The sequence below is a fragment of the Xiphias gladius genome, chromosome 3, assembly GCF_016859285.1.
Source record: "Xiphias gladius isolate SHS-SW01 ecotype Sanya breed wild chromosome 3, ASM1685928v1, whole genome shotgun sequence".
NCBI classification, from domain to species: Eukaryota; Metazoa; Chordata; class Actinopteri; order Istiophoriformes; family Xiphiidae; genus Xiphias; species Xiphias gladius.
Window position 1 is genome coordinate 16,965,437 of NC_053402.1, and position 27,082 is coordinate 16,992,518.

Genomic DNA, 27,082 nt, shown 5'->3' on the forward strand with positions numbered 1-27,082 from the left:
AAGAAAAACAGACGGGCGGCTGCGTTAGATACAACTCTATCTCTAGTTAGGCCAATACTGAAAGTATGGTTACAGTATAGGTAGATGTCATACCTTGAGATCTTGCATATCTTTGTTTGCACCATTCTTTAACAGGGCAACAGTGGCATCCACGTTATTAACGGCAGCAGCCCAGTGTAAAGCAGATTTACCTAGAAGAAACAACAAACAATGAGATTACAAATCTATGGTTTCAGTAATTATCATCAACAAATAGGAAAATCTGCGTCAGGACATTCACTTGAGTGAATTCACTTACCCAATTCATCAACTGCATTGACATCAGCATGACAAGTGATCAGTTCCTCTACCATGCCCTCTACTGCCAGCCTTGCAGCCAGGATCAGTGCAGTGGAGCCATCATACATCCGGGAGTCAAGATCTGTAGCCCGGTTTCGGATCAGAATCTAGGAGGATGGTTAAGATTGGGTTGAACTTTTCAATTTATATAAAACAGGAGCTAGAATAAGTTAGAGGCATTTCCACCCCTAAATTAGCCACTAAACGTGTCTGTGTTTGTTTACCTGGAAGACACCCTGTGCATCTGCAGCCACTGCAGCATGTAGTGGGGTACGTCCTGTGTTGTCCTGAGCATTGGCATCTGCCCCGGCATCTAGCAGCCTCTTAGCAGCATCAGCACGGGCGTAACGGGCAGCCAGGTGGAGCGCTGTCTCACCCGTTCGGTCTGTTTGGGCAGCAAGGGACGCGCCCTGGTATATTAGATCAGAGATGATGTTGGCTGAACACTCCTCATTCTCCTCCTCCTCCGCTACCTCAGGCTCTAAGCCGCCTCCACAGAATGATGCCAGCATCAGAGGAGTAAAACCATCTGGTAGGAGATGAAAACAGGCATTGGTGAGTTTACGTCTATTGAAGTGCTCAACGTAACAGATCGTAAAAAGAAAGTATAAAAAAATGTAAATGTGCAAATCACAGTTCTGATCTGAAAAAGGTTTTTCACTACCAACCTGGGCCTCTGACATTAACGTCCATGCAGTCGCTTTCAAACTCTCCTTGAGGTGGGGTGAGGGCCATGGTGGGAGGCACACGAATATCTGCGGCAGCAAGGTGATGCTGTGTCCACTGTCTGCTGTCCACTGCATCTTCACTGTCTGAGAGCATACTCGGCTCCTCAACCTGAAGAAAACCCAATGTCATTACTTACTTTAAATGCAGGCTGACATGCTAAAGTTTACATATACATTCTTTTGCTTGTGTGTATGTCAGTTGTTTAGGACAATTTATGAATGTGAAGAAGCTGTGTAACTGACCTTGAGCCTTTTTGCCTCTGGGCAGTCTGAGTCCATCCACTGGTCACTGTGATCGCCAAGGAGAGATTCCTCCACAGTTTTTGGCATGTGTCTGTTTACAGATGAATATGTTAAACAATGATGGCCCAAGGAAACACACTTCATTTCAAAACAAAGTCCTAAAATTAGTCCAAAGTGTATTGCTAAAGCAATTCAGTTCCAACAATATGGACACAGATAACTTACTTCATTCCCAGAGCATCCTGGCCAACAGGTTCCCTGCGGTTCTTGTTGCTGCTGGGCTCCTTTTTTAGGAAGAAGCCCTCAGGGAACCAAAGGGTGCTGTGCTCTCTCTTTCTACGAGCAATCAACATGCCTATCACAAGGATGACTAAAAGGAAAAGAGAAGCTATCCCCACCAGCATCAGCTTGCCCCATTGAGGTATATTTTTCTCAGTTATTATCCTTTCACCTGTAGTGAGAAGAGATGTAGGGATTACATATTTGTGCCTCATTAGTCTTACTAGTCCTTTTTTGTGTTCTTAAGTATCCCTACTCACCACGGGCTTCTTTGATGGGATAAGGGAAGCGGAGCATTTCTACGACTGACAGGGCTCCAAGGTATTCTGCAGCACTCTCAGCTGTAGGGAAACAGTCCTCAGAGTCCTTAGAGCACAGACGGTTGTCTATTTCCAGGTACACTATGGAGCTGCAGTAATACCAGAGAGGCAGGTGTTTAGTGTAATGTACAAAATACCGGAAAGACTTCAGGTTTTATATTTACTGTATGCCTGACTGACCCGATGACCTCCTGCTGAGGCTGCAGTTCCCTCTTGAGGCGTGCTGCTCGGCGGGTGTAAGGGTGGATCATGGCCTCTCCATTTTGGTCCACCCGGAAGCGCAGTGTAGTGTGTAGGATAGCACTTAACTTCTGCAGAAAAGCTGTGCTGGTGCGGAGAAGCTCCTCTGGAGGCAGTAGGACTACCAAAACCAGGACGCCGTCAGCAAGTGATTCTGGAACCTTCCCTGCACAGTCCAAGCCATCCCAGCCACACTCCTCTGTGTTGCAGCCCTGGTCACACCGTCCATCAGCATAGTGGTCGATACAGTATGTTTCATATATTGGACTGGAGACAACATAAGCACAGGGATCAGCTTAAGTGTTTACAAATCAGTACAGAAAAGAAAACTATGGGTAATCCCGTTAACAGTAAAAGTAAACTCACTTGCAAACTTTCTCCTTATTTTTGCAGTCAAAGTTGTCATACAGACAGTCCGGATTGTTGCAGGACTCATCACACTGGCTGTTATTGAAGACACGCCAACAGCGAGGGTCTGCACAACGAGCCCAGGGGTTCACTGCGAGAGAGCAGTCGCCTCCATCCCAGAGACAAGGGAATGTGTTGCACTCCTTGTCACAAACACCATCATTGGCTTTGCCATGACAGTCTGCTCGAGGGCATGCGGGTGCTGGGAGGTCAGGAGAACTGCTACTCTGCTCGCACCGTTTACCTGTCCAGCCATTTGGACACTGGCAGTGAAAGAACGGGAAGCTGGTCTCTTCAGTGCACAACCCTCCATTCCGACAGGGCTGGGAGGAGCAGCCTTCGTTACTACGATGCTGACACTGGGGCCCGCCATAACCTGGAAGGCAGGAGCAACGTGCCCCCCTTGTGGTAGGTGCACAGCTACCTCCATTGTAGCACGACAACTCCCGACAGGACATGCTTCTTTCACAATTGGGCCCAGTATAACCCTAAAGACAGATATCATTTTTGCACTTAAATTGTGAACTTTAAATACACAAACAAGAAAAGCTGTAATGCAAAAACTACAAAATCAAAGGTGGTGTTTAAACCCTTAATGTGAATGTACACTTACAAGCTGACAGGTGCAGGTGTATCCCAGTGCAGAGTTGCTGGATATAGAACAGGCTCCTCCATTCTGACAAGGCTGCGACTCACACACACTGAACCTACTCTGACACCTCCGACCTAAAAACAACACACTGATGGTAAAGCTCTACAACTGGAAGAGAGTATTTTTACACAAAGACAATGCATATTGAGAGGCCAGGGGGAGTTGCTAGCAGTTGTCTAACCTGTGAAGCCAGGCTTGCAGATACACTGGTAGTCATTGGGCAACTGGATGCAATCAAGACTGTTGGAGGGACTGCAGGGGTTAGAGAGACACTCATTTATGTCTCCCTCACATCTTTCCCCTGTGAATCCAGGGGGACAATTGCAGCGGTATCCACCCACTCTATCGACACAGGTGCCATTGTTCAGGCACTTAGGAGGAGCACCGCGCAGCCTCATGGGTGGAGCACAATCATTGTCATTGATCTCACAGAGAACACCTTTAAAAGAGAGGATTAGTATATACTATTAAATATTTATTATCCTTAGTAACATATAGTGAAGTCTCTTTAGTAATAAACATAGGTTTCTGCTGAATATGTGCTGCATACCCAGTGTGCCGGGGGGGCAGGAGCAGATGTAATGTCCCACCAGATCAATGCAAGTGCCTCCGTTCTGGCAAGGATGCGACTGGCACTCATTGATCTCTATCTCGCAGTTCTGTCCAGTATATCCTGGCATACACTGTAATGACATGAAGATGACAAACATATAATCTTCACAACTGTCACGCAGCACTGTGTGAATACTGACTTTGCTGAAGTCTGACAGAGAAGCACATATCATTGACGAAGCAATTGACTCACATCACACTGGTATCCTCCCACATATCCCCTGCAGGTGGCGCCGTTGCGGCAGGGTTTGTCTTCACAGTGGTCGACTTGGCTTTCGCAATAGCTTCCAGTGTAGTCAGCGGGACATTTACAATAGTGGGTGTTCCCAGCGTTGACGCAGTGACCACCATGGTGGCATAGCTCATCAGTCTGGATCCCTAATTAGAAAGATTTGGGAGAAAATTTAACTTATTACACAATCAAAACACAAACAGACCAAGAAGTTAAATGTCATCATACACAGAACATAAAAGTACCTCTTTGGCGAGCAGCTGTCTCACAGGAGACCCAAGGGATGTCACAGTAACGTCCAGACCAGCCATTAGCACATTCACAGATGAAGGAAGCATCCTTTTGCCGACACCGCCCTCCATTTTTGCAGGGAGATGAGCGTCTGCACCAGTCCACTGGTGTCTGGGCAGGTAAGGGGAAAAAGGAAAAAGGATTAGCATTTATTGGCCTATAACTATACATGTATAGAGACTCAAGGCTTTTACAAGACATTTCAAGAGTGTCAATGAGTATGTGTGTACCTGGCAGCGATTGCCGGTATAGCCCCTGGGGCAGGAGCAACGGAAAGACTCTAGGGCATCTTGACAGATGCCGCCGTTCAGGCATGGCTGGGAGTCGCACTCATTGACTTCATATTGACAGTGGGAGCCGGTGAAGCCTGAGCGGCAGGTACAGGAATAGCCGTTGATTTTATCCGTGCATGTCCCTCCATTGAAACAAGAGCTGTGGACAAGTTTTATTGTCATGTTTCAGTAGTTATATATGTTTGTATATAAGCAGGTTGACAAAATACATCATGAGATATTTATATGACTCAAACACAAACACACACACACACACACACACACACACACACACACACACACACACACACACACACACACTCACCTTTCAGTACAATCAGGGATGTTGGTTTCACAGTGAATGCCAGTAAAGCCAGGCCTACAGGTGCAGGTGTAGGAGTTAACGTAGTCTGTGCACGTGCCTCCATTTTTGCAGGGGGAACTCTGGCATTCATTGATCTCTAAAGCACAGCGGGGGCCAGTGAAGCCTGGTAGGCAGCTACAGTGGAAGGTGTTCATTCCATCTGTGCAGGAGCCGCCACTTAGGCATGGGTCTGTTGGAACGAAGGGAGAGGATGACTTTGGTCAAGCATGTAAACATATATGGACCTAGCACTGTATTTGACAGTAACAGACAATTACAGTAAAACGGCAAGCTAAGGTTACGTGGCCACTCACTAGGGGCACAGTCGTTGATGTCTGTTTCACAGGTAAGCCCAGTATACCCAGCTCTGCAGGAGCACACAAAGCCTCCAAGTGTGTTAGTGCAAGTCCCACGGTTCTTGCAGGGGTTTGAGATGCATTCATTCACATCTATGTTACACAACTGACCTGAAAAAATGCAAAGGACAGGTACAATAAGGTTTAACTCAAGATTATAAGTGTATATGCACAAAGGCTTTCAGTAAGCTTCCAGAGAAATTATTTCACAATAGATGAGCAGGCATTAAGATACTAAGTACAAAATTTGCTAACCTTGCCACCCTGGCTGGCAGTTGCATTGATATCCCAAATAGTCTGGTGTGTGGGTGCAGATGGCATGATTGGCACAGGGGTTAGGGGAGCAGGGGGTGAGGACCTCAGCACAAGTGTGTCCACTGTAAGGGAGCTCACACAGACAGGTGAAACTTGCCACACCGTCCACGCAAGTGCCCTTGTTCAGACAGGGACTGGAAGCACATTCGTTGATGTTCACCTGGCATAGGTTACCTGTTGGAGGCACAGGGGAGACATTAAAACATATTACAGCACTGAATTGGCCTGACACTGGTGAACGTATCGACACATTTCTAAGACACCGCTAGGGGGAGGTAGACGTTGGGAGGAGGAAAATGATGGAAGACATGGTAGGAATATTTTAGACTAAGATGTTAATAAAGTCTGTAAGATATTCAGTCATAATTTCAGTTTCTGCATGCGCTGCACATGGATTCCTCTCTTTGTGCTGTACTTTTTGATGTTGAAGGCTCCAGCAGTTACTCTGTGTTGTGCCACCCTCTCACCTCTGAAGCCTTGACGACACTTGCAAATGAAACCATTGAGCTGGTCGATGCATGTGCCCGCATTTTGGCAGGGACTCGGCAAACAGTCGTTCCGGTCCAGGTCACAGTTCTTTCCCACCCATCCGGGCTCACAGTCACAGCGGTAACTGGAAATACAGGAGTAGTCATTAATCCAAAAGATGCCAAGTTGTAAAAGTGAAATAACAATGAACTGATGTACAAGTTGAAACATGTAGGATTAGCAACAGGTTTGCAAGATAGTGCCAAGTTTCTCCTTGATATCACATAGCCATGTGAGTCACTGTAAACTGTGACAAATGCTATAACAGTTCATACCCGTTGATGTCATCCCTGCATGAGCCATGGACACATGGGCTGCTGCCACACTCGTCCACCTGGGAGTAACAGTAAGGGGGCTTAAAGCCCTCAGGACACTGGCAGTGAAATCCATTCTCTTCATCCACACATGTCCCCCCATTCCTACAGGGGCTAGATGCACACTCATCTATCTCAACATTACACTTGGAACCTGAAGGGAGAGATGTTAGACATAATCAAAGTGTGTTTTTTCAACATTTCAACAGCGGGGATCGATTTTTCATCTCAAATTTGTGCTTTCATTTCCGGAGGGCCTTACCAGTGAAGCCAGGTTTGCAAACACAGTCATAGCGGTTGATTCCATCTTTGCAGATGCCATAGTCACATGGATTACTGGCACAATCATCAAAGTTTATCTCACAGTTTGTGCCTGTATTGACAAAGAGGAGTTACGACTTTAGACATGTTAAATTTTCTAAACATTTTAAGAATGGCAGAAAATATGTCTCAGTACAGAAAATGTAAAATGATATATTTTTTTCAAATTACTGTTATCACCCTCATCAGTATTTGCTGATGTGTGAGCACAGGACAGAATATAGCCTACAGCAGTACATTTGCAGTAAATGTTGGATAGCTTTTAATTCAAAGGTTTGCATTAACAAGGGCCGACTATATGTTTATGGAGGTTTTCCTCTTACCTGAGGTTCCATGTTGGCACTGGCAGATGTATTTGTTGACCATGTCGACACACTTGCCCCCATTCTGACAAGGGTTGCTGTGGCACTCATTGAGCTGGTTCTCACAGCGATAGCCTGTGTAGCCAGCATCACAGTTACAGGTGTAGGTGGCAATGCCATCGATGCACGTGCCATGGTGGCATGGGTCAGGCTGACAGTTGTTGATATTACTCTCACAGAGTGTTCCTTCATAACCTAAAAGAAGAAAAAAGCAAAAATGGAGATTGATGTTAAGTAGGGATGTGAATATGTATTGAAATTCCATATATTGTAACAGAAAATCGTCACAGAATGTATCGCTTGGATTCGCAATACGTATTGCGCTCTCTCCTTACATCAGCCACATTTTATTTTTGCCATTATGATAACAGAACAGACGTAAAGCCATCCAGAGTCAAACATACGTGATTTTCTTGCCCATTACATACTTTGTACTGCAGAGGGCGCAATTGCCTTTATTATTTAAAAAAAAACAAACAAACAGTCTCCTGGGGCCTACACTCCTTAAAGATGGCAGCAGTAGGAAGCAATGTTAGCAATACAGAGATTAAAAAAGCTCCACCTGCATTGAACTCATGGGTGTGGCAGTATTTTTGCTGTCCTGTAAAACGTGGGGGAAATAATGAAAGAGTTACTTACCAGACAAAGACTAAATTTTGGAAGACAATAATACCCTACACACAACTAACAAAACCGACATGAACATTTATCTCCAGCGCTACACCATAAAGAAATGACAAAGGAAAAGGACAGAAAAAACTGTCACAGCACTAAACAAGAACAAACAATACTGCTGAAATCATTTTCTACTACTACACACAAACCGCTGAGCAAGCTAAGGAAACAACCAAAGCAACTGGCAACTTAATTGCAACTGACCTACGGCCAGTTTCTGTAGTTAAAAACAAAGGCTGTAGGAAGTTGCTTGCAGGGCTAGAGTCAAAATGCTAATACTAAATACTAAATAATAATAAACTTTTATGGAGTAGTCATTCCAAATCTCAACAAAGAAATGAGACAAGATGTTACTGTTATTTTGCTAACAACAGGTGGATGGACCTCCGTGGCTACTCAGAGCTATATCACAATAACAGCGCTTATTATAAGGGGGGAGTGGGAGATGACTAGCTACAAACTTGCCCAAAAATTACCTGATTTTGACCTTCCCTTTTCCATCATAAAATATTAATACTCTGCATTTATTTTAGGTTTTTCCTTGATTTTCTAATCTTCCTCTTTTGCCAGTTTATTTGTTATTTTGTTGAACTTCCTCTGTCTGTCTCCCATTTTTCTTTACAAAACCTTGAACAGTTTTGGGTTCTGATCTGTCTGTGGTTTCCCGGTCAACAGTGTCTGTGCGTTAGGCAACTAAGTGTTGGTTTGTGTGGTATGTGTGCAGTGCAGTGCTGAGTTGGGCAAAGCAGTAAAGAAGGGCCCTACACAGGCCTCCCAGTCCTGCTTTTGTTCTCAGTGGTGGAGGTAACAATAGACTGCACCACGTCAAACAGGGCCACTTCACTCAACAGAAGGGGCCCACAAACACAGGGAATACCAAGCAGCTGGCCACTGAAACAATGAAGCAGGCTCCTCTGCCGGCATAGGTCCAAACAAAAATGTTTAATATCCACATATACACACAGTCAGCTCATACATGCAGGTTTTGTGACAAAATTTACTTTAGCTCACTGTATCTGGGCGTGTTTTCAAACACGGATATGAACGGATGTAAAGGAATGAAAGTTAAGATGCAGCATAAGGTGGTGTGTGGGGGTTTAACAGATGAACAGATGTCGAGGTGATGACCAAGACTCCTTTCTTGGCAACTGCTGGTCCTCAGTGACCCCATGATCCTGAGAGCCGATGAGGGAAAGAGGGGGATTAGGGGCCTCAAGTCAGTCTGCTTCGCCAGCAGACATCCAGAGAAATAGCTGACCCCCCAAAACACTGAACACTTAACAAAGACCAAACACAGCCCAACAAGTGGTTAAGGCACATCTGCTCGTCTGCCTGAGAAGACTTCTTGAGCTGTGTATTGTCTAACAACTGTACATTGAGAACTATTAAGTACAGAAGCCCTTACCTTCAGCACAGCGGCACTCAAACCCATTGGGCCGGTCGTAGCATTTGGCTCCATTCTGGCAGGGTGTGCTGGCGCACTCATCTATGTCGATCTGACACATGGTGCCAGTAAACCCTGGGACATGCAAACACATAGGTGAAGGGTCAGAAAGAAGGTCCAGTGGAAGGGACCATGCTCAGGTCAGAGGGCAGTTCTGTCTCTTCTTAGAAGGCCAGGGGTCTTTGGCTAGGTTAGTGACGTCTGGCTAAGGTTGGGTTTGAGAGCGTCTCGACTGGTTAAGGACATGTCATCTGTGCACTTGGACCAATGCTGAGATGACCACTACAAAATGCAATAGAAAACCTGTGACCTTGATGATGTGTTTAAGCGTATACGAGGTGGATCTGAAAATAAATTAATAATAATGCTATCAGGTGGTATGGAATGTCTGGGCGCGAAAAAACAACTTATGCAGCTTCAGCTCAGTTCAGGTTATGGTACATTTTGGAGGGTCTGCACAATACCTACCCTACATTGGAATGTCACTACTCTGTGTTATATAAAATTATATGGAATGTGTGAGGACAACACTACTACCACTGCTACTACTACTAATAATCATAATAATAACACTAATAATAATGACAATGTCAAAACTACCAGCTCGAAAAGCTTGAGACACTGAGTAGGACTGAAATCAGTGGGCACAGTGCCCAGACAGGGGTGAATTGGTGCATTGGTAGCACATCGCTCAGTTGATTTAACACTGTCAGGATGGTCTGTGTGTTGGTGCTTCGGGTGTCCGGGGGGGGTTAGAGGAGACAGTGGGATTGTTTTCTCTTTTGGGGAACCCCCACCCCTCCTTCCTGCATCAGCTCCACTGGCTCAATAGCTAGATGGGGGGTTGAGGGGGGACGTCTGTCCCAGATGTAAATTGCGGACCTGGAAAAGAATCTCATTAGCAGGACTGCTGTCCCCCCACCCCAGCCCCCAACCCCCACCATCAGGGTAGGATGAGGGAGACTGCTGTCCTTTCCACATTCCACAGAGGAGGGGAGCGGGGGTCACAATAGTGTCTTTGTTCAGGCAAGAGGATAGGCAGCCTTTTGGGCCTGCCTTTTTATAAGAGTGGTGGCTCTAAACACCAACAGGCAGAAATAGCAAGGCAGACCCTCCCTCCTATAGTTCTGGGGATATTTAAACTTTGGCTTTCTGTTCTTACAACTACTGCTGCTGACACTGAGTTGGAGTTGTTAACAGCGATAGACATAAACACATGGAATAGAAATACAAGTCAGAAAAGTCTCACCTGGCTGGCAGGTGCATGTGAAGCCATTGACCATGTCCCGACAGATGCCATCATTCACACATGGGTTGCTCTCACAGTCATCTACATCAATCTCACAGTAAGTCCCCATGTAGCCTGGAAGACAGAAGTTCAAACTCAATTCACATATGTTCTTGGAGTTGAAACCGATCCACTATGTTAAGTTATGTACAGTGTGTCAGTTCAAGCCAGTATGGTGGTGCATCCAATTGTGTGTACACTTTGCAATGGGGAAAAAGATTCCTAGAGCATCCCCAGTGTTCCCACTCTGTTGACCTGAAGTCACCACACCCTACTGTCCATAGAGCATAACCCCTCCCTGGGTCAGTGTCCCATTCACCAGATGCATGTTATACATTCTTTGTTAGCAAACTATGGAGGGTTCCTTCATTGAGGTGAAGCAGAGTGTGGATCAGAGTGCTGCCCCTGGGGAGAGGCTAGCGTGGAATCAGAAATAATCAGCCGCTCCACATGAGCTTTGCCAGGCTGGCTGATGATGAGGAGGGTGAAGAGGAAGGGCCTGTCTCTGGAAATGAAGGGGGAGGGGGAGAGGCTCTGGGAAAAGGCCTCTTTCCCTCTCTGTGTGTATGAGGGGTGCAAAGTGGAGCACAGAGGGGCCCTATTGTTCCACTCCATTCCCACCACTCTACCACTCATTAGTATTCACAGCACACTCCTCCCCCTAACTGCTCGCCCTCTCTCACATCCAGTCCTATAGACCCAACTCCCAGCTCTAATTTGTATAGTTCCCAAAACCCCAGGATGCATGTAGGACTGTGCGTGAGAGTTTCACTGTGTTTTTGTCACTGAGTGTCCAAACCATCATTTAGTCCAAGCTAATACCCTGTCTGGCTGTACAGTGCATTGAGGGAAGAGAAGTGCCTCCATACCCCAAATGTTAATGGGAATGTATTACATAACAGTCTACACTGGCAGTGAGTATGGCAGCACTGTAGATAATGCTTCTTTAGAAGGTCAGGTTTAAATAATCAGTTGTTCCACTGTGCTATCGGTTTTGAGCTGTCCCATGTGAATGGCATCAGGCTGAATTGAGGTGTTCCTTATTGTTTTATTGGCATTGCTCAAATATAACTTAACGGGTCTGAATACCTGGCATGCAGATACAGGTGAACTCTCCGATGCGGTCCAGGCATGTGGCGTCATTCTGGCAGGGCATGGAAAGACATTCGTTGATGTCAATCTCACAACGTGGGCCAGCATATCCCCGACCACATTGACACTGGAAGGAGCCCTCTGTGTTCACACATTTCCCAAAATGCTCACATGGGTTGGCACCTTTGGATAGAAGGCTGGGGATCAGTATTTGAAATACACTCAAGACACAAATAAAGCGAAAGTACATGACCCCGGCCCTAACAAATGACTTACCAATCGAACACTCATCCATGTCCTGGTTGCAGGCACCTCCTACAAAGCCAGCAGGACAGGTGCAAATGGCGCGCCCGTTAAGGGGGTTGGTGTCACACACTGCCCCCTCATTGCAGGGGTTACTCACACATGCGTCATCAAGATGGCACAGCAAACCTGTGGAGAAAGCAAAGAAAGAAAGCACATGCCAGTTACCAACAATTTTGCACCCAGGACTGAGGGGGGCATTTTGACAAACCCACTTACCAGTCTTTCCAACTGGGCACTCGCAGAAGAAGGATGCCACACGGTCATGGCAGGTGGCACCATTGAAGCAAACAGCGATGGCGCAGTCATCGATGTTCTCGCTGCAGTCATCTCCAGTCCAACCATTAACGCAGACACAGGTATGACCCCCGATGGTGTTGAAGCAGGTACCCCCATTATGGCAAGCGTTTGGTTGCATGAGACACTCGTTGACGTCCTCAGCACAGTATTGCCCTAGTTTGGTAACATGACAAATATGCAGTCACACAAACTTACCATGATTTAAAGTTTATTTCAAATATGATAAATAGATTTGTACCTGTCCATTCTGGTGGGCACTGGCAATTGTAGGTATTGACTCCGTCCACACATATTCCTCCATTCATACACTTGTGACCTGGACAGTCATCCACATTATTCTCACAGTTGTGTCCCTCAAACCCTGAGACAGATGGAGAGAGAAAATAATTATGATACACACAGTGACACATGAGAGTTTATCAAACATTCAGTGACCCCTGTTCCAGACACTAAACATTTCTACTGATAACCTTGAGTCATATATACCACGCTAGAGGAAGTATGGTGCTAATATGGGGAGTAAAAAGGGTTCAGAGGGTGTCTGATTGTTTACATCTTTACATGACGGTTCCCATACGATGCCAGAAACAGCCGTGACTCCTGCCTGCCTCAGAGGTCTACACTCCCCACAGTGTTTGCTTGTTTTATAATCTCTCACAGTTTCAATGACTTCCTCTTTGGCAAGAGACATTTCCTGCTAGTTCCCCAGTGGGAAACCGGGAGGCCCATAAAGTAAATTCTTTCTGTTGTGAACAGAGCAAAGTACAGAAGGGTGCAGGCGGGCTGCCTCTACAACTCTCCCACCATCCCATCTCCCATCAGCAGCTATTAATAGCACACAGGAAGCTGACCTGGGACAGAAGCGTAAATCCCAGCAACAGCACTAACAGCTACGTCATCGGGCTGAGAAAATCTGTATGCCTTTAGCGCTGTGTTGGGGGCCTGGAAAAACAGTGTGATCTGCAGACTGACCTGTGTGTGTGTGTGTGTGTGTGTGTGTGTGTGTGTGTGTGTGTGTGTGTGTGTGTGTGTGTGTGTGTGTTCTATTATGCTGATAGAGAGCTATTCTACCTGGTAGGCAAGCACACTCATAGGAATGGTCGCTGGTCTGTCGACAGGTGCCCCCATTAAGGCACTGGGATGGGGCACAGGGCAGGGTGGACACCTCACAAGTGCTCCCGCTGTATCCAGGTTGGCACTGACAGCGGAAGGACCCTAGGGTGTTAATGCAGAGGCCACCGTTGAGGCACACGCCAGGCTTGCGGCACTCATCAATGTCATTGCGGCAGTTCTTTCCCTGGAAGCCAGGTGGGCAGGAACAGTTGTAGTGGTTATTCCAGTTGGCACAACGGGCCCCATTGGCACAGGGACTTGTGGCACAGGCATCAATGTTAGAGCAGTCTTGGCCTGGAGATTAAATAGTGAATTTCATTCAGTTAACATACCTACTTTCCATTTCCCTTATCAGATCTGATTTCTCTAATGAAGACAAATTCTGATAGATGTACTGTACCTCTGAACCCTCTCTGGCACACACAGGAGTGTTGCGGGATACCATTGACCACCTGGCTCTTACAAGCTGCTCCATTCAGACATGGCGATCGATGACAGGGATCCAGGTACTGACAGAGAGGACCAATGAATCCAGGACGACATCTGGACAAACAAATTCACACACACAAACACACACACACACACACACACACACACACACACACACACACACACACACACACACACACACACACACACAAATGTTAGGATGCTCAAAACAGTCCTCAAGCTGACAAACCAAGGTATTTAAGACAGAGCTGACACACTCAAACTCCAGTGCAGGACGGTTCCCCATCATGTTCTGGGTCTGGCAAACAAGACCCAATGGCACCTTGGCAAGGTCTGCCTTACTCATGCCAAGGCATGAGTAAGGCTTCTGGGCCCCGGGATGAATTTGTATGAACACAGCTTACCCAATAAGAACTAATCATGCAATGCATTGTGCATGGAATGAGACACACATAGATTACACTCACAAACTTTAAAATAAGAAGATGGAGAAAGGCCATCTTTCTATGTCTTATAATGCAAACTTGTTATTTCCAGCTGGAAAGCTTCAGTTTCTCTATTTCAGCTAACATTCCTCCATTATTAGAGTTTTTCTGCACCTCAGCTCTTGTTTCTGTTCTTGTAAGAACACACCCAGAAACAGCAGTCTGGAAACTTAACAATTGCCAATGTGGAAATTAAAAAGTGAGGACTACACACTGCACGCATCAACTGACTAAGAGAAGCAGCTGTGGTATTTGAATGAAGCAACACATTCTCCTCTTAGTGACTATATTCTGATAGAAAAGTGCATAATCCTGATAAAACACTAGTGGATTGTGTACATAGAAGGTCTTCTGGCTGTGTTTTTCAGTTGTCCCTCTCACACACATCTGACGGAACAGATACGTTTCAGTTATAATCTATACATGCATTTTGAATTATACACGTGTAACACCCGATGCCTCAAGTCTTCCGTGTTCTTCCGTTTTCCGCAAGTAACCACAGTGATTGTATATTGGGATCCGAGCAATGCCAAAACGAGGAGCTTACACTAAATACTGGGCCTGAATGCATCCTGTGTAGACACAGGTGGACGACTGCTCTGCTAACGTGTTGTGTGGGCAGTGTAGACATTGTGTAAGCCTGACCTAAACCTGCTCCACTAAGAAGTAGAGATAAACATACAAACAGGGCTTCCTATAGCTCTCTTTGGAGGTCCTACGGGAGTTTAGACAAGGTTTTGGCTTACTAAGGAGGTCAGTATGAGCTGGTAACTCTACACCCAGAGTGCAGCCCCTAGCTGGGGACAAGCCTCCTCTTCAAACAGGCTGTTTGATGCTGATGACAGGGCAGTGACGGCTGGATTTTTGCCTGTCCTTGGGCTCCGTCTTCTCTTTCTTTTGAGAGGAACCCCTGGGCAGGATCAACAATGGGTTTTCATCTGTTCTCTTTCACATGAGCATTACCACTACATCTTTTACTTTTTTGATATGCCCTCCCTCTCTAAAAAACCTAAAACAAAGGCTAAAATATTTTTCTTGCTCTCGCCTCTGGGTAGGAGACTGAAGCCGCTCCAGGTTGGGCTAAAGAGGATGAACTGATCCCGAACCAGATTTTCACTGAAATAGTCTGCTTTCTTTCCAACTAGTCTGCTCTGGCTCAGAAAAACTGGAGACTGCTCAGTTTTGTTTGGCTTTTTTTCCAGCTTTACAAAGACAATAGTGAAATGGAGGAGCCACAGGGCTAAGCACGAAGGAGCCAGGCACACAGGCGTATCCACAAGAATGTGCAAATACACAGAAACAGCGTAGAAAAAAGTAAAATGTCTCCAAAGTAATAGGTTTTTTGGTATATAAAAATTAGTTGAGGATCTAAGCGTAACAACTGGAGTCTAAGCATAACAACTATATAATGCCATAGGGAAAGAAGATTTTCCCATGATGATAACTATAGTACAAGGTCGGCACTAAGGCGCTCAGACTTGGTGTGGAAGTTAAAGTGAAGCAACAGTAGAGCTGGCATATAGGGAGAGAGTTTGCACAATTACTACAGCTACTCTTCCGTCTCCTATAGCCCCTCTGCACGCCAGCTTGCATTTCCCCCTAACAAGCCCCTCCTCTCACGTGCTGAGAGGTCAGATGTCAGAGGTCCCCCGTCTGATTGTGATGGTAATGTCATGACTGCAGGGAGTGGGGTGGGGCTGCTCTGCAGGAGAGAATGTGTTTAGAAGGTGGAATTGGTGGAGAGGGTTATGAAGAGGAGGAGAGAGTGGTCTGGTCCAGCAAGAATGTCATGTCATATTTCCTGTAATCCCTCGTCCCTCGCTCTGAAAACACCGCACTCACTCCTAATGCACAATCCCTGTTGCCCTAGCAACCTCACAGACGAACAAGCAAGCCTGACACCCAACCAATCACCCCTCCCCCTTACACCCACCCTTGGTCCCCATGGCTATTTGTCATGGCTTGGCTGGGTTTATTTAGAGGCAAATTAACTATGTCTGGAATCTAGGGTATCAATAAAAAATGAAACATGAATGTGGCACAAAGAAGGCTTTGAAAGGACTGAGGAAGAAAGTTGCTTTTAGAGCTGAAACATACAACACAGACTGACAGTCAAATTTTTCTGGAGCTGCACTTTAGTGTGGTCTTTTGACTGCTGATGAAAGCCATAGAGCTACAGCCTAAACAGGCTGTTATTATCTGGAGACCATCGTGACCCTCTTTGGACAGGGAATAACTTACAACTCATTCCAGGCAGTATTGTGTGTCCAAGTGCATGTTGTTGTTGATCCACAGAGACCAAAATACTAGTTAATGGGACTAAAGGTGTGTTCAGCTATGAGAATTAAGTGCGATAGTAATTATTTGTGTGTGTGTGTTAGTTTATATGTGTGCAGGTGTGCATGTGGGTAAGAATGATGATAATAGCAAGGTCTGATAAATGATTTGTTCTCCCTTACAAATGCACAGTAAACTGAGAAGCCAAAACACATTCTTTTGTCTAGACCTGACTCATTGCCAACATGCTACTCCCATAACACACAAACCAGAGTGCTATCAGTCCAGAGACTGTGAGAGACGCACAACTTGGTCCTAGTGCACCTGAGGGTCTCCTTATCAGGCTCTTTACAACCTTGTGGATTCTACTGCTCCTGTGGAATCCACAAGGCAGAGCAGGAACTGTGGCTTTGCCCGGGCCCCGCCTTATTTGTGGCGAATGTACGAGGCAGGTGCTGGCTGCTGTTGTGCAATGGGCCCCTGAGTCATATTTAGTGAGTGTCAACTTCTGACCTTTGAGGAAGAGAGTGCAGCAGATGAGGAGGAGGTCTTTGAGTGCAGCGGAGGGACTGGCCAGAGTGGTTAATCTCTCCGTGTCAACCCATATAAAGGTTTTTGCCAGCTGCTGCCCCGGCACCATGCATCTGTCCACATCTGTCAGTGCACCTCTGGGCGTCTGGCATTTACCTCTCCTGCCAGACTTTAAGCCAAAACAACTGTGCTGTGTTGCTTATGGGACTAGTCCTGCAACCAACATACACACACACACACTCACACACGGGCCATTTCACACCACTCAAGAGATGTGGTCATCCTTCACAAACACATGCATTAACAGTTCCTCTTAAAACACTTTCAAGACTGTTAAGCAGAGGCACCACTGCAACAAAGCAAACACATGCAACAATCACTGCACGCCCAAACACAAAGAAAAGAAACTTACAACCTGAATCAGCGTCTGAGGAATGGTGGTATCGTGAACCCATAAAAGAGAAGATCCATTGAGGAAATTATAAGAGGAGGAATGAGATGGCAATATTGACAAAAAAGGAGGAAGAGTTTAAAGATCAAATGATATCATAAAACATTTCACTCATTTGAATTATTATATTCCAGCAGTGTGCTTGGATTTGTCAGTTGTTCTGTATTCAGTATGAGGATCCTCCGACTAAAACCCATTTGATTTATGTAAGTGAGTTCTGTCACCTATACTTTTGTAACACAATGCCAGTTTTCCTGCTTTCTGGGTCACTGAAGTAGGGTAACCTGAGCTCACCCTCTCCCATACAATAGCTGCTTCTCTGCCAGAGGTCAGAGGGTGGCTCACCTGTGAACAAAGAGGCTGTAATCTCTGACATGGGTCATACACACAGTCATGCTCCACAAAGCAACAAGTAACAACTATAAAGGAGTCTTCCTATCTCAGGGGGCAATTGGACAAAAAAGAAAAAAAGAGAGGAAGAGCAACAATAGAACTACCATCTTTTGACTTGAGGCACAATTTCAACTTCTGTATTGTATGAGAAGAGCTAATCGAAGTTTTACAAATTCTTTCAAACCCGAAGTTACTAGAACAAAATCAAATCTTTGGGAAAACTCCCTCAACAGTGTCTCTTTCTCTCAACACAGCCTCTTTCCCTCACCCCCTCTTTCCACAAGCAAGCAAGAATCAGTTCTATTCCTTTATGAGAGTCCATACTGACACCATACTGCCAACAGGAGCCCATCCACATCACCCCCCTCCCTTCCAACAGCCTCTTCTGCTCTGCTCTCCTCAGCTTGGCTCTCCTTTTCTCAGCAAAGAGCCAGATTGGGGGTTGGGGAGCGTTTTGTGGCCCAAATAAAAGAGCTAAAGTAGTCAGAACTCCTTTGTATAAAAGTGTAGTGTGTGTGTGTGTGTGTGTGTGTGTGTGTGTGTGTGTGTGTGTGTGTGTGTGTGTGTGTGTGTGTGGAGGGGGGGGGCCCAAACAGCTAGTCTTTCAGGCCTGGGCTTACACGGACCAACAGGCCTGGGCTGTAGCCTGGCAACAGTAACCCATGGTGAGAGAGAGACAGAGTGAGAGAAAAGGGGGTGATGACAGACAGGGTTTCGTGAGGACAGTTGGAGCACTTTAGAGGATTGATCCCCAACATATGCAGGTAGCACTGAGCACTGTGCGCGGGCCAATTCAGTCTGGTAATTAAGTACGATCATGTCTACAGGGATGCGTGTTTGCCGGTACAAAGTGCAAAGTTTGTTTCAACAATTGTTCTTAGACACACAATGGAGGTATTGAAATCTCCAGAAGGAGGTTTCCAGAGCACCCCCTGAGCATGAATATTAAACATGTGAATACAAGGACATTTAACTTTCTCTAGAGAGGAAAAACAGTAATGAATCTGGCTATAAGGCCAGGAAGGCTGTCAGCGCATCCTTCTCACCTCTGGTAGCCACTCAACACTCAGATCTACATTTATAAGGTTATAAATCAAGAATGGAAATGTCAGGAATTTCCTTGGCAGTGGGGACTGCACAGATCTGCTACGCGAAGAGAATAAAAATAAAAATATTTTACACTTGTAGCTCATACACTAGCTTAACAAATTTACTTCAAGTGTCAACAGATTTTTGGAAGAATCCTCCCTGACATTTTTCAAATATCAATGCGCTTGCCCATAACCACATTGCATGAATCCCAGGGTCGAGGTCTTTCAAAGCATTCTAAACTGAACTCAACCACAAAATCCCCACCCAACCACCTAAACTGAACCAGATTTCTATAAAACTTTGAAATTTCAAAAGACTCTTTCCCGAGCCTAGCATGAAAGATCAACTACAATGCCTTGTCCAATGTTTTCTCTCAAGTTAGCCTGAAGTTAGTCCTAAAAACACAATGTGACAAAAGATATATTAGACCTTTCTAATGGCCTGTATAGCTATTCATTTCAGGGCAAACATTTGCTGCACAATGACTGTGGATTAAACAGTACTATAACATCTGATAAACCACACTCCAGTTTGATAATGTTGACAGAAACTGGCACACAGATTGACTGAGACCAACACATACTCTCACATGCTTATAGTCTTGAAAGAATGTGATTTGTTTATGGTGCACTGGCAAAGGTTCTTAGTGATAAGCTAAGGGGAACGCCAGGAAAACAGCCAGAGAATGTCTATTATCTCAACTGCTGTCACCCAAAGAAGTACTTGAGATGTTTAAGCAGTCTGTGGGCCAGTCATACGTAATGAAACATTTTATAAAACTAAAACTAATTAAAATAATGTAGAATTTTTGATATGTTTCTATTTGGCAAAGTAGTTAAGTCCCAAAACTTCTGATAAATCTTAAATTAGGAAAAGGTAAACACTGGCAAAATGCTGCCTGGTTAAAAATCAAGATGTCTGTGGAAAGTGTGCTTAGTGGAAAAGTGAATGCCTTTTCCTGAATAATTTAATGATGGACCCATCCCTTCCTCTTCTAAAAGGGAGGGAGAGACTAGGGAAATTTTGCTGGCGGACTTCAGCTATTCCAATCAGGCCTGCCTGAATGTCTCTTCAAAAGTCACCGTCTCCGGGATAATAACAAACAGCCAGGGGATGAGACTTCAGAGGCAGGCTTATCCCTACATAAGCATGTGGTTCAGACATACATTGAGTCCAAAAAGAATAATAATGCACAAATCCCAACTGGAGGTTCCTGTGCCAACAATGCAACAATAACGGCAAACCTGATATTAAGTATCACACTAGGTTCGTTTTCTGATGTGACATGCGAGTGAGCACATAACTTTTCATTTCTACATACTTGGATATAAGTTCCAAGTAATCAAGAATGAAGCAATTTTAGCACAACGTAGCCATGTGGTGAGAAGGAAGGCTGGAATAAAATGAAGCAAAAGAGAAAGTTGAGTGGCAGGGAGAGTAAGCACTGAGAAAACGGCTTAAGCTTCTCTGATAAGACAGGATGTGCGTCGCAGGGAGGTCATATGGCACCACTTCCTGTGATGGGGCCTGGGAACCACAGCTCCCAGTCTCCACTCATGACCCAGGGAGAAGAAGGGACAACAAATCCAAATCTTCCTCCCTGTGATGCTGTAACCTCTTGGTCAGATAGTACTCATCTCCTCATGTATATGACCACTGTCCTCCTATTAAGTCATTTGAAACTACTGGGTCTACAAAGCATCAGTTTTCCTGGACAATGACATGACAATGGCTCCATCTGTCTGTCAGGACAGCATGAGTGATATGGGCTATATGTTGCCTCACAAAATTGCAGAGTAACTAATTGCAAATCAAACAAGTCATTCTAAACATCCCATTTTCAATGAGACTAGCCTGGGAGCATTGTTAAAGGCATTCCTGAAGGGGCAAGCAGGGTGAATGGATGTATGGACAATAACCTGAAAGCACCAGAGGGACAGGAGGAATCTTACTAAGCATTCCTTCCTAATCCACCATTAAGATGCTAAAGAAAACATTAGCCCTGAGGTGCTCTGAACTAAGATAACAATATAATCTGTCTCTATGTGCCTTGGCATGTGTGTATATTTCCACTTCTTAGCAAGCTGTGTTCCTCAAAAATGCATTTTCATCTGTTGTAAATAAACTTTTTTCAAAATTAAAATGAAGTGGGCAGATACAAAGTTTTTACTAGACGAAGAGCTCCTTCACTGGCTGGGAAGTCTGCTCCCTATCAAAGTCAAAGATGTCCTCTTTCATCATGTTCTAAGAGGCTGGGAGTCGCTACAGGGTCACAACAAAACACTCACAATTGATATGGTAACTCTGCTACTGAGGCCAAGGGCAAAGCATTTATATCATAAAGAAGACCAGTGTATCCATCCTTCGGCCTCACAAAGCGGAGAAGCCCCACATTTATTTCCATTCTTCTTTGAGGATCTGAGAGGAAAGAGGTCCTCATACTCTGCGATCAGCCACTGTGTCGAGATAGACAGAGGCAGAGGATGAGCCACCCGGGCTGGGACAACACACAGAGAGAAAATGAGTGGACCTGGTTGCTGCTGCACTGTGAGAGAAGCAAAATGTGCTAGAGGGGCCCTGAGCTACCGGCTTCATTCCTCCACAAGCTTGTCTCTCACAGTACGGGGGCAGCTGACTGCTCAATGGCAGCACCTGGCCCTATGCTTCCCCTTTGTCAAGATCTGACTTCACTGGATTACCATCACAACATCCACCAGCTGTCCTCTACACAGCCCCCCCCCGCTTCCTACCCAGCCTCCCTCTACCCATTCCCTACCCCCAGTCGGATCCCTCCAGCTGGATCCTCTCTGAATGACACCCTCTCAATCTGCCTAATTATCTCTCCTCTGACCATGCCGCTGTGGCCCTCTCTAGGCAGCACATTCTGCTCACGGGGCAATGGCTGAGGGGCCAAATGCACTTCAACAGGACTTCCTGACTGCTCACCTAGAGGGCCGCACTCTCTGTGACATCAACCCTTCACTGTCAAGTTCAAAACTCTGGGCCACAGTAGGATCATATAGAGAATACTTCAAATTTTTTTATCGTGTATTAAGCTGAACACTGTGTGCATAACTTGTAAAATGTTTATCATGCGAATAAACAGGTAAAGGTTGATTTGCAGAGCTGGTGTTTTCTGGGCAACTTCATCTCTGGAGCAGACAGGCAGAACTACAAAATCTCACCTACATGTTATACTTATCTGCAGGCCTCAAACCAAGCCTGGTTTGGTAAAAACCACACCCCCACAAGTGCACACAAACATGTTCGCAGACTCAGACACAGAGGCATGTTTAAGTGCATATGCTACACAATTATGAAATGCTGCCATGTCAATGGGAATCATCTTCAAACTCATTTTACCTTAATTATACAATTTCTCACACAAACCCCATGTATGACATGGATTCTGAGCTCAGCACAACCTGACTCTCACCCTGGTTTACAACTGTAGTAGCACTTATGTCATTTGCTAAAAATGATATCACATTTCAATTAGGATGCAGTGGTCACTGATGTGTTTGAACACTGTTTTAAATTGGCACATGCATGTGCAGCTGATTTTTTTGCAACGTTAAAAAAAAAAAGGATCACTTTAAGAATAGTGAGAGCAACCACTCATTCTACATCATGTTCATTTGCCATCATAAAGAAAGGAATTAGTAGCTGACTAGCAGTTGCAGGCAACATCTATTGCACGTTAGCACCTAGGCTGGGAGAAGGGGTCATGGAGCCCGGTGTGAATACTCAACCCTTTCAGACTAAAAGCATTAACCGATTTTTACTGGGTCACTGAAAAAGATGAAATGGGTATCAGAAAGTTTGTTCTCTTGAACAGTTTCCTGAGGATTACTACTGTAATCCCCTATCAGAAACTCTGAATTGCGACTTTTACTAAGTCACCTGAGGAATAAGCCAGTACGCCCATAGAGTCAGAAAAACTAACAAGATAGGAAACTATGAGAGAACTTTGAAATTTCTTACATGTTAAGGCTTTCATTTGATATCATGGTTGTGTTTGCCAACAGGTCAGAGTATCTGGGATCTGGGACAGTAACAATGGTGTCGACCACAGCATTACGGTCACTTGAGAAGCTACTTTCCATAAGAAAAACTTAAATAACAGAGGCTGGATAACAAGCAGGAGCAGATGACCATTCTCCACACAGAACACTGTGTGTGGAACTGTGGAGCCGCAGAAATTTCTTGTAAGGTTGTTTTCCACTGCTTCTCCAAATTCCTGTCAAATGCAAAAACGTGTATCTGTATTTGCATTTGTTTCTGTCTTTCTTTTCCGCGTTGGCCTCATCTTGCTGTGTCCTTTATTCTCTCCCTCTCTACACTCTGTTCTGATGGTGCCAGGTTACAGCCAGGTATCTGGTGAAAGAAAGGATCTTTTCTGCTGTTTTGGATCTCCTGTTTCTCTCGGCTCCCAGGGGACGGGGTGGGGTAGCTCAACCACTCACCTCTGTCTAGGACAGGTCTGACTGCTCATGTGGCCATGCTCTGCTCCACTGCTCTGCCCTGCTATATGACTCTTTTCTACACTGTGTGGTATGACATTTGTCTCGTTCCATTTGAAAACCTTTCCCTTTGCACTTTGAGTTTTTCTTTTTCCTGGCCAGCATAGTGATTACAATTGCCCAACTCCTATGCACCCAACATATGTACACATTCGTGTACAAACCACAAAGGACTAGAGGTAGACAAAGCATGACTGAATGAATAACCTCTTCAAAGAAGAAAAAACACATTCCCTGTGATGTGATGACATTACTTCTGGAGATTAATGTACACACAAAGCTAAACATTGTGATTGTTGCGTTAATTTTAATCCAGTAGAAGGAAAGTGATATTTCTGTTTGGTGTTGAAAATAAATGATATACCAACAAAAATGGTGTCAGGTATGATGAAAAAAAGGATCTAACTGCATAAAATTATACATTTACTCACTTAATGACACTCACCCATCCTGGCTCCAGCTAATGATTGAAAAAATGTGGTTGGTAGTTACTTGTTCCACATGCAGTCTGGTGACACATTATACACACAGTGTATAAAAGGCTACTATTGGCAGTATATTCACTTTTTATATATAAATCTTTGTCTTATTATTTGCTTGTGAAAAATGCATTTCTGGTATTGGCTAAACTTTGACCCCTGCAGCAGGGTAAACTGCTAGCCCACTCCAATAAAATAATGCATTTACTGGTTTGGAGGGAAGCAGCTGGCAACCAAGGAGTTTTTTTGTTCTATAAATGACGCTATCTCCTCCATCTGAAACACTCATGCATGTTTCCTAAACTAAAGGGTTTTTTAAAAGGACAAATGACCCCCAGGCAAGACACTGTAGGCTATTTAAGTTGACTATTGTAATCCACCCCCCCCCTTCATGAATTTGAAAAACAAAAGCCTTATCACTGCCAAAAGATACGTGAGCTCAGAAATGCACAAAGCAGGTGGGAAACGAAGACAGTTCATCAAAAAAAGTTTTTTTTAAACTTTCCCCTGAAACTCATAGTGCTAGTAAAAGGTAAACTGCACAACAAAGAAAAATATTACACACTGAAAATAACAATGAAAAAAAAAGAAGTCACAAAACACAGAAGGAAAGCTTTACTCATACTATGTGCAGCATAATGCTGTGATTTATGTCTGACAAAGCTCCTTAACAGGTGCAAGAGATGAGTGTGGCAGCCAAACATGTTGAAGCTTGCTTATGCTCATCTGTGCAGGCCTAATCAATTTTTCCTATCTTTCACCACTTTTACGTGAATGATGTAAATTAACAGCCAAACAGGATATAAAGAAGGGATATTCACATCATTGTTTGAGACGGAGTATCTGACTGGAAATCAATCCCCCCCCCCCCGAACCTTTGAAGAGCCAACAGACAAATAACAGCCTGTGTAAATCGATTTACACACAAGGCCTACACTTTTGGTTTGAGTACATTTCAAACACTGAGAAAAGTCAAACTGGTGGCTTTGCTGAAAGAAAACTTTGGCCCACAAGCCTTATCCTGGTAGATCTTTACAGTATGTTCCACTTACATGCATCGAGAGGGTGAATCTAAGCATGTCCCTCCATTCTCACAAGGTCTGTATTTATCCACGCAACGGAACCCTGTGGAAATGGGAGAAATCAGTTAGAGAACCAAACATTTGACAAATTATTTGATGTAATCCACATTAAGCCTAAGAGGAACATATAATCCTTCAGGCAATAAATCACAGCAAAACTATTATAAAAGTCCCATTGGAATAGTTTAAGTATGGGAGAGTTTTATGAACTTTCTGTAAAATATCATGGAGATACTCGAATTGATAGGACTCCTTTAAACTCACTGAAACAGATTTCATGCATATCCTTTCTAGATAGCAGGCCTGTTACCCCTTGTGGCATCCTGCAGACACACCCGCATGTTTGGTGTTTACTTTGTCAAAAGCAGATAAAACCCTTTTTTGTCTCTCCTCGATGGAGATACAGGCTGACATGTGCGCACTGAGCTCGTTTCTGCTCGGAAACAAGTCTACCTTAGAGACATGAATTTATCTGACAGTCATTGCTCAGTCGCGTCGGGGGGGGGAAAAATATTCAGTTGCTTAAAAGGCCTTTGTTCGGAGAGAATGGGAGAACTTCAGCGCATCACCCCCTGCTTTAGGTTAAACAAATTTTCACCTTGCCCCCCCCACACACACACACTCCCCTCCCCTCCCCCTCCCCCTCCTCCACGTAGCCTACAGTTTTGTAAACTTATTAGGTTAAACATACTCGCAGCCCACACTTCCCAGGCAAACTTTTTGCAGTGCGGCTGATGTTACCGGGGCTCACTTTCTACGCTGCGGGTTTTTGTCAACTTGGTGGAGCAGCAGCGCTCCCAGGGTCATCAGACTTTTCCCACAGAAGAAACCCATCTACTGCAGAAAGATCAGATACATTTAAAATATATATATATATATCTGTTACCCCAGTGCGGCAATGTGAGATTTATTCACAAAAGCAGCTGTGTGCGTGTGCGTGTGTGATATTTTGACACGTGAGGCGTGTAAACGTCCTCGGCTATCTGTTAATATTATCTGTTGCGGTTCAATTATTCCAAAAGGACTTTGGAAAACTTTGAAGATTATCCGTTGATAGGCCACATGTAACTCAAACGACTAAATGAAAGAATCAAATAAGAAGTGGACGTAGAAATCCATTTGGCGCTAAACATGTCAGTGCTCACTGGGAGCTCGGATAGTCAAGGATAGCCCCCGTTTTATTTAGAGCCGGACTGCGGATGGGCTGTCCAGACATGTCCAGTCTACCTCTGGCTATACAGCCCGCTTCTATGCTGCGAGTGTTCATTGTACAAATAGACTTACCTTCACAAATATGCATAAAAAATAAAAATGACAAAATAATCCATGGAATATTTCCTTCCATTTCGGTGGAAAAGTTCCCAGATTTTCAAGTTGGGCTTTTAGTAGAAATACATCCTTCGTTAAGTTCACCAAAAAATAAAGGCTCCAAAATCGATGGGGGATTTTTCATAAAGTCAGCCGGGAAGCGTGGCGTTAGGTCCCAATCCCGTATTGTCCTCCGCAGCTCGGTCACGGCTGCTGTGATTCTCGGTTAACCTCCTGAAACTTCTGAGAAACTTTTCCTTCCCGATCTGTCCCAGCGTCTGCTATCCCCGCCTCCTCTGTCTCTCTCTCCCTCCCTCCCTCTCTCTCCTCCAAACTAGATAGTCCTTGCGCTGAGCTTCCCAATATTGGGTCCTTCAGGGACATATGCGCCCCCCCCCCCCAAAAAAAAAAAAAAAAAAACCCACTACCGCACACGCTCACAACTAAAACTGAATAGTTTGATGTATTGGACTCCCTAGAAAATTGAGAGCATGGTGGTAGGAAAACATAGTGATCCGAGTTCCAGACGTTTGAGGCAGTCATGCAGCTCTGGACCGAATCTGCCAACAGAAACGGGCCCTTGGCTGAGACACTAATTGGAAAGCAGCCTTTATTATAAC

The 27,082-nt window shown here is 44.8% G+C and overlaps 1 protein-coding gene across 3 annotated transcripts in view; it reads right to left on the reverse strand.

Annotated features, from left to right (window-relative positions):
• notch3 (notch receptor 3) overlaps window positions 1–26,727 on the reverse strand; it is a 30,804-nt gene extending 4,077 nt beyond the window's left edge. The window contains exons 1-32 of one of the 3 annotated variants that reach the window (XM_040158477.1): window positions 26,439–26,727; window positions 25,125–25,197; window positions 13,792–13,934; window positions 13,350–13,685; window positions 12,517–12,639; window positions 12,198–12,431; window positions 11,952–12,107; window positions 11,673–11,858; window positions 10,545–10,658; window positions 9,257–9,370; window positions 7,138–7,371; window positions 6,756–6,866; window positions 6,455–6,647; window positions 6,119–6,264; window positions 5,592–5,825; window positions 5,295–5,447; window positions 4,942–5,170; window positions 4,575–4,776; window positions 4,299–4,455; window positions 4,015–4,199; window positions 3,760–3,892; window positions 3,391–3,648; window positions 3,171–3,283; window positions 2,516–3,045; window positions 2,090–2,416; window positions 1,850–1,998; window positions 1,536–1,761; window positions 1,311–1,401; window positions 1,008–1,176; window positions 564–868; window positions 299–446; window positions 94–191 (exon numbers count right to left, since the gene is read on the reverse strand). In XM_040158477.1, coding sequence (XP_040014411.1) covers window positions 94–191; window positions 299–446; window positions 564–868; window positions 1,008–1,176; window positions 1,311–1,401; window positions 1,536–1,761; window positions 1,850–1,998; window positions 2,090–2,416; window positions 2,516–3,045; window positions 3,171–3,283; window positions 3,391–3,648; window positions 3,760–3,892; window positions 4,015–4,199; window positions 4,299–4,455; window positions 4,575–4,776; window positions 4,942–5,170; window positions 5,295–5,447; window positions 5,592–5,825; window positions 6,119–6,264; window positions 6,455–6,647; window positions 6,756–6,866; window positions 7,138–7,371; window positions 9,257–9,370; window positions 10,545–10,658; window positions 11,673–11,858; window positions 11,952–12,107; window positions 12,198–12,431; window positions 12,517–12,639; window positions 13,350–13,685; window positions 13,792–13,934; window positions 25,125–25,197; window positions 26,439–26,499 — 5,931 coding nt within the window. In that variant the 5' untranslated portion in view covers window positions 26,500–26,727. Of the gene's footprint in view, window positions 1–93; window positions 192–298; window positions 447–563; window positions 869–1,007; window positions 1,177–1,310; window positions 1,402–1,535; window positions 1,762–1,849; window positions 1,999–2,089; window positions 2,417–2,515; window positions 3,046–3,170; window positions 3,284–3,390; window positions 3,649–3,759; window positions 3,893–4,014; window positions 4,200–4,298; window positions 4,456–4,574; window positions 4,777–4,941; window positions 5,171–5,294; window positions 5,448–5,591; window positions 5,826–6,118; window positions 6,265–6,454; window positions 6,648–6,755; window positions 6,867–7,137; window positions 7,372–9,256; window positions 9,371–10,544; window positions 10,659–11,672; window positions 11,859–11,951; window positions 12,108–12,197; window positions 12,432–12,516; window positions 12,640–13,349; window positions 13,686–13,791; window positions 13,935–25,124; window positions 25,198–25,418; window positions 25,687–26,438 lie in introns of those variants that run through there. The other 2 variants (XM_040158496.1, XM_040158487.1) reach the window with 2 other exon arrangements.
• Between the last annotated feature and the right edge of the window lie 355 nt (window positions 26,728–27,082).